This window comes from Salmo salar, chromosome ssa09, assembly GCF_905237065.1.
Source record: "Salmo salar chromosome ssa09, Ssal_v3.1, whole genome shotgun sequence".
Taxonomy (NCBI): Eukaryota; Metazoa; Chordata; class Actinopteri; order Salmoniformes; family Salmonidae; genus Salmo; species Salmo salar.
In genome coordinates this window covers 138,695,888-138,702,852 of record NC_059450.1, presented here as the reverse complement: position 1 = coordinate 138,702,852, position 6,965 = coordinate 138,695,888, and the positions used below count along the sequence as shown (strand labels likewise).

General features: G+C 43.7%; 1 protein-coding gene across 2 annotated transcripts; it reads right to left on the bottom strand.

Moving 5' to 3' along the window:
* Nucleotides 1-389: 389 nt before the first annotated feature.
* On the bottom strand, nt 390-6,201 carry nufip2 (nuclear FMR1 interacting protein 2). 2 transcript variants are annotated; one of them, XM_014214969.2, is made up of 4 exons: nt 5,938-6,201; nt 2,893-4,590; nt 2,713-2,745; nt 390-2,612 (listed from the first exon to the last, which is right to left on the bottom strand). In XM_014214969.2, the coding sequence occupies exons 1-4, from the start codon at nt 6,068-6,070 to the stop codon at nt 2,548-2,550; spliced, it is 1,929 nt and encodes a 642-aa protein (XP_014070444.1). In that variant the 5' UTR covers nt 6,071-6,201; the 3' UTR covers nt 390-2,547. The 2 variants fall into 2 exon arrangements, with proteins under 2 accessions (XP_014070444.1, XP_014070445.1); XM_014214970.2 differs by having other exon boundaries at nt 5,870-6,164.
* Between the last annotated feature and the right edge of the window lie 764 nt (nt 6,202-6,965).

Here is a 6,965-nt window from a genome sequence, read left to right as displayed (position 1 = left end):
CAGGTTAAAGAGGTAGTACCTCATCTCTATATTGAGTCAACATACTGCACACATCTCTCTTTTCAGACATGTCTGTCCTCTTTCTGCTCAGATACACTCATTATATTGGTAAAGGGGGGTGTTGAGCAATGACTCAAAACACATATACCACCTCCTTGTCTAGCAACTGTAGGCGCGCACTCACAGCATGTGTAGAATCTATTAGGTCCACTAGTATTATTCTATACATTTCTGGCTGTGTATGTCTCTTGATCCATTCAAACCTCAGACTTGACAAACAACCACTAATATATGGAAATGAATGATTCGGACTGATTTAATTTAAGGGACAGTTAAAGATTTAATTGAGTGTGCTGCTGTAAGTCATTTAAATAACATAAGGATACAGGTACTTTCAGCAAATGAGCTGTAATTTTTAATAGATTGTTAAAATTCTTACCATAACTACAGCAGGAAAAGAAAAGTGAGGAACAAACTAACATAACTTAATACAAGACAGCATGAACAGTTGAGACATGGCACAACTTGCAGGCAGAGACATACTTGACTAAGCAGATGCAATTCCAATGTTCTTGTTATAAAAAGCACCCTGTATTTTGTGTTGACCCTTGACCGTGTTTGTGAAGATACACATCATGCATGCATGCGCACACACGCACGCACGCGCACACACATACATACACACAGGCTATTTGTCTGTCATAACAGAAGACAGCGGTCCTTGAACTGGGTTTTTCAGTATGTTCTAATATGCCGGTCGCTGATGTCTTTTAAATACACTGTAGTATTATTTTAGTGCCCAATGCAACTGTTAGAGATATTTGATTGTTTTCCAATATTTTAATTGCAATTAAGAGGGACAAAAAAAAGGAATTAAGGTGCCATAAATTAGCCATTATCAAAATAAAGACTTATTTTCTCATTAACCCTGACAAACAGAATGTTCAAAAGATGTCCCCTGGCTTAGTTTGGCCACGTTAATGATCAATATTGCCAAACAACTTTCGGCAATAACTATATTAGGTCATAAACAGACTGTCCTACTTAAAAATTGCAGTGATTGTTAGGAGCCAAAGAGTTAGCTGGGATAAATAGACACTTAAATTTTGTTACTCAATACATTTTATGCTTTAATTCTATAGATTTAAAGTGCTGATCAGTCAATGTAAGCTAATTAAATTCACGTATGGGGTCTCGGGAGAGAAAAAAAATCTTCTAACAGTCTCAGAAAGGAGCAGCCTAACCTGGTCAAAGAGGCCAAGAATTCCTTTCCTTATGAATTGAACAATACTCCTCTGGAGGTGAAACAGGCTTGAGATGTCAGTCCTAAGTTTCAGCTAAATCCTGCATTGATGTCAATAGGAGACTTGTAACATGAACATTTGCATATTTCTGTATAAAATACTGCCCTGCATGAATCTCTCATTCTAAAGCATTACTACAGTAAAAAAGTGAACACGGCCTAAGTGCCTATTCTGTGCAAAAACCAATGAGAGAAAAGACTTCCCAGAACTTTTAAAAACAAAATCTTAAAAGAAAAAGGTATGCAAATATAGGGCATTCATTTGAGCATTGAGATGGTAAGTAGAGGTAGCATGTAAAGCATCAACTGTAATTATAAACTGGTTGATTAACAGAACATGAAAAGATAAGGGAAAAGGGTATAGCCTCTGTGCAGTGTTGGTAAAAAAAGAAAAAAAGAGTCTGGTATTAACCGAGCCTAAAGACTTGAGACTGTACCTTGAGACACAACAAAAACACCAAACAGACTAGGCCTCGATGGGAGAGGGATGCATGTTCTCATGATTTGAACCTTGAACACAAATAAGTTCCATCCATCTGTCCACCCAATGACCTGGGATTTCTAATTAGTGTAATTCAGTTAACATGGAAACCAACCCCTCCATAATCCAAAATTAAAACATTTGTTTTATATGGGCTTACAAAAGCCTCTCCATGATATTTGGTTTCATCTAAACTACAATTTGAGCAGAAAACCCCATCTTTCCACACTGTTTTCACATCTAGAAGGCAACCATTCTAAAATGTTCCAAGTCTTTCCCATTTGTTTCGGTCTGAATACAAAATTAGGCATCTGTGATACCTTACAGTTCAAATGTGAACATTCTGAATTCCTGTCTTCCATGACAGGCTAAGAGAGGAGGGGCCATCTCTCTCCAGTATCCTGTGATTCCAAAGATGGGGCGGGAATGCAGAGATGGTGACTGATTATCCCACATTATGTCCTCTACAAGCCTGTCTCTGAACATGGAAATTGAGGGAGAAATGTAGGAGTCACTCGTGTGGACACGTTTCCCGTCAAAAAGCTTGTTCCCCTATTGTTCAACCATCCCGTAATCTCCCGAATGACAGCATCCCTGTAAGAGGCTCAGTGTGGTCTGTCTGTGGTGCTGCTGTACTGTGTCCCTTCTACGGCACAAGCCGCTCACATCAAAGGAGTCCTGCAACATGAATCTAAGATAGGAGAGGGAGCAGTTCCTCCAGGGCACCGTTTCATGAGGCAGCAGCCAGGAGAGGGTGTAGCGCTCAGTCATGACTTAACTGAACAGGCCCATCCTTGGACTGATCATAGAACACAACTCCTTTTGAATCTAGAGGGAGGGAAGTAGGACACGTCAGATTTGCTTAGCCAAGACATACTATACCAATATAAAAGATGAGGCTTTTCGGGTTCTCTACAATCTAACTTACCTTGTTTTTGTAAATTCTGAATATATTCAATTTCTGTAAAAATATAAAAACGCGTTTAGTAGTGTGAGATTCATAATACAGTAGTATTACATGCACCATTCTCTTTCTGTTCTAAAGACCAGCCATAGCAGGTCAATTATTTAACTTTGTGAATGAACGTTGAATGGAACAGCTACCTACCTTTAGTGTGATAAATAACAGCAGCTTTTAGATCAAACGCCCCCCAGCAAGATCCTGGGTCGCAACCCTTGGGGTGGCTGGGCTCCTTGGCCAGAACAGACACAGGTTGAGCAGGGGAGGCAAGAGGCAGCTCAGTACCAGGGTGCTTAAAAGAGGACATTATGGCACCTCTACTCCCAGCCTCACCCCTCAGAGGGTCTGGGCCAGGGGCTTGGCCTCCCAGCCCAGCATCAGGGCCAGGAGCCAAGGGAGGGCCTGATTTCCCAACACTGCTAGGGGCTTGGGAGATAGTCAGTCTGTCCTGCTCGTACGCCTTTGGGAAGAGGGGTTTGTCGGTTCTCAGAGTGGAGGTAGCAGAGACTTGTAGAGGCAAAGCTGCAGGGCCGCCTCCCTGAAAGGTGATCTCCACGATCTGGCCTTTCCGGGCTGGCTGACCCACTACTGCCGGCCCCACCCCAGGCCCTCCACTGGGCTCGTTGATGAACGACAGTCCCCACTGGTTCTGGAAAATGTCCACCAGAGCTTTGGGATTTGTCTTAGCGGCAAGTGAGTCCACATGGCATGCGCTGGAGAGGGCGGGTTGCATATTTGAAGTGCCCAGGGGATAAACAAGAAGACTGGCCTTTCTCAGTTCTCTAGTAGTCATGGAGGGGGTGCCTGACATATCAGTGCCGTTGCTGGACAAGGATGCTTCACTCTCCCACTTGCGGGCAAGGGAGACAGGCATTGGGGCAGTGAAAACAGTAGAGGTAAAAAGGGGCGCAGGGAGGGGGCAGCTATTCCCCTCTCCAGATAGGGGTCCATTGGTGAAGCTAGGGGAGGTGATGGTTTTGACAGCAGACATGGGGACTTGGGAGAGTCTGGTGGGCACCTGGGACTGGGGAGGTAAGGAGTCACCTGCAGCTTGGACTGCTGCTTTGTTTAGATTCTCTTTCACTTTACTTGCATAACTAATCTTGGGCACTGTCTTGGCACTACTATTGTCCACAGGAAAGACAGGGGGTGGTTTAAAGAGGGTCCATGAGTCCTCTTTATTGGAGGTAAGCTTGGCTTTGCCCAGCCTGTCTTCAAGCTTTTTAACAGAGCCTGCTGCAGCCTTTTCCTCAGAGGTCCTACACTGTAGTTCAACAACCTGATCCACAGGGGCCTGTGCCACAGGTGAGACACCTTTGATGGAGGTGGGAGACAGAGAGCCTGCAGCTGTTTTGGCAGCCTCTGGAGTGTGAGGCTCCGTCTCATGTTTGTTAGGGACCATAACTGCCTGTAGAACAGCCTTCTCCTGCCCAGCAGTCACACTCTCCTCAGCCATTGCACTCCGTTGAGCCCAGCGTTTCTTGGGAGTGATGTATCCACTCTCAGAACCACTGCCACCACTGTCTGGTCCAGGCTTGCTGGGGTAGCCGTTAGCATACAGACCAGGGTTGAGGAGCACAACGCCATTTGGTAAAGTAATGGACTTGCTCTTGCTATCACGTGTTTTCAACTCTGAAGGCGTGTCATTTTTGCAGTTCATTCTGTTCTTAAAATGGCTATTGCTACTGCCTTTTATGTGAATGGCGAGGAGCTTCCCAGGAGGTTTTGGTTTCAAGTTAGAAGTTTCAAGTTGCCTGCTGCTCGAGTAATGAAGGGCAGCCACAGGAATAGGGGCAGAAGGGGTGTCCTCTCGCTCCACTGGGGTTTCATTTATTTTTCCATTACCTGATGACATGACAAGAAAACTACAATCACACACAGTGTATTGCATAGAGTAGGCCTAGATTTGTTTAACTAGCATCACGCAACTGAATACACGCCTGTTTCTTCTGTCCATAACGATACAGGCTATCCAATGAAGTCATATGGATAAACTCTGATGCGCCTGCCATATTTCCTGCAGACAATGCAAAATCTGATATCGAAATGGTGTTCATTTTAAACTTTAAACGTGAATACATTCGAAAGAGACAGTAAGGCCCTCTCACATAACTAGATACATGTCATTGCCAATGCTAGCCAGCAGATCCGACCCACTTGCTTACAGCTGTACTAAGGTCGGACAACATTTCTGTGTATAATTAGACACCAAGGAGCCGGCACAAGATATGGCTCAGAAAACGTACCTCAATTCAGGATGAAAAATGCCTTGTACGCCAAATTGTCCCATTATCCCAACTGTTACTCCAACAAGATTAAATGACTGCAAAAAACTAGCAGCCGTTCAACCTTCTCTGTGTAATTTTAGGGATAATGGGACAACTATGTAAAACGTATTTCTCATCCCTGGTTTGAGGTACGTTTTCTGAGCCATATCTTTTGCCGGCTCCTTGGTGTCTTAATATACAGAGGAATCCTTTCTGACCCTAGTACAGCTGTAAGCAGGTGGGTCAAATCTGCTGGCTATGCCAAAGTAGACTCGAGTTAGTGACACGAGCAACAGGCCCAAAAATAACGATAGCTTTTCGCTAGCTAACGATTACTATTTATGTCAACACTCAGACCATAACTATTACAATTACAGAAATAAACCATTTCTGGCGGACCGGGAAAAAAAGTATACGTTGTGTACCGTAACTAGTTAATAGTTAACTAGCAAACGTTTAGCGGAACATTCCAGAGAAGCCGGTACGTGTTGAGATAGCTACATTCACAAAGGATAACGTTTGCAAAAGTGCCACTCAGCTGACTAACGTTAGTTTCACGTAATTACATCGTACTTGTTGGCTGGTACATATCCTAAAGGAATTTCTGGCTGGCACTGCTGCTAACTGAGTAGCTAGTTAACTAGCTGGCTGGTTATTAGCCAGTGAACAAGGTCAATGTCCCGCGAATCATGTCGCGTTAGCTAGCTAACGACTAGCCAACGTTCACTAACCTTACCAATCTTTAGCTACTGTTAGCTAACTAAGCACGAACAAGACACTCCCTAACAACGTTCTCAAAAAAGCCCATAATTGGCCAACGAGCTAGTTCATGTTTGATATAATAGCTAGCTAGTCACCTAGCAGCAAGATGGCTAGTGAATGCTCAAAAGTTTGTTGCTAATAGATTATGGAGGGACATTCGGACCCGTTTTCTCCGTCTGCGCGTCCTCGTACTGGTGTTGATCATCTTCTACCCATGTGTTCGGTGGACCGGGCCGACTCTCGTCTACATGCTTCAAACATCCCTCAGACACCCGTCCATCGTGCCGGTCATCCATTGAAGTGTAATGCAAATCCACGAAGGCTGCCTCCCCTAGTAAGCTAACTAGCTAGCCAGTGGCATAGAGGAAACATTCGGCCTGCCCAATCAACGCCCATGACTTCATTTCGTGAATGCCGTTGGGCTTGTTCGAGTCGATCAATTTTCTCAAGTCAGTCACTAGCATAGGTCACCGTCTTTCAGTGTGTTGCATTAGGTTGAACAATTATACGACTTGCGCCTACATGTTTTTACAAAAATCATGTGATCAAATGTCATGAAGTTCTGGCTGCGTTTTAAACACATAAAATACATAACCTCCCCACTTACCCTTGCCTTTTTTGGTAGGGTTTAAGTGTTCAATTATGTTCCCTCCAGGGCCTGAAACACCCAATTTTTATTTAAGTAGGCAAGTCAGTTAAGAACAAATTCATATTTATAATGGCGGCCTACACCAGCCTAACCCAGACGACACTGGGCCAATTGTGCGCCACCCTATGGGACTCCCAATCACAGCTGGAAACGAACCAGGGTCTGTAGGGATGCCTCTAGCACTGAGATGCAGTGCCTTAGACCGCTGCGCCACAATTCAATTCGCAATGATTGTACATCCACTAAGAAAAGTCCACAAAAACTTAAAATAAACATTGATATGGAGAAGTCAACATACAAGTGTAAGTAAAAACAAATGTAAATAAGTAAAAACAATGGTGCTACCAATGCACATGACGGCTCAAACACATCTCATAAAAGTAATTATGTTTTTGTTTGGTTTGCCTTTGAAAATATTAGCTTGCGCTTACAACTTTCCCTGACATCACACTTATACATCGTAATTTTTGATTTACCTGATATGGTCGGATAGCTAATATTCGATGTCTGCGGATGCGTTGTCTTCTAGCCAAGATATGAAA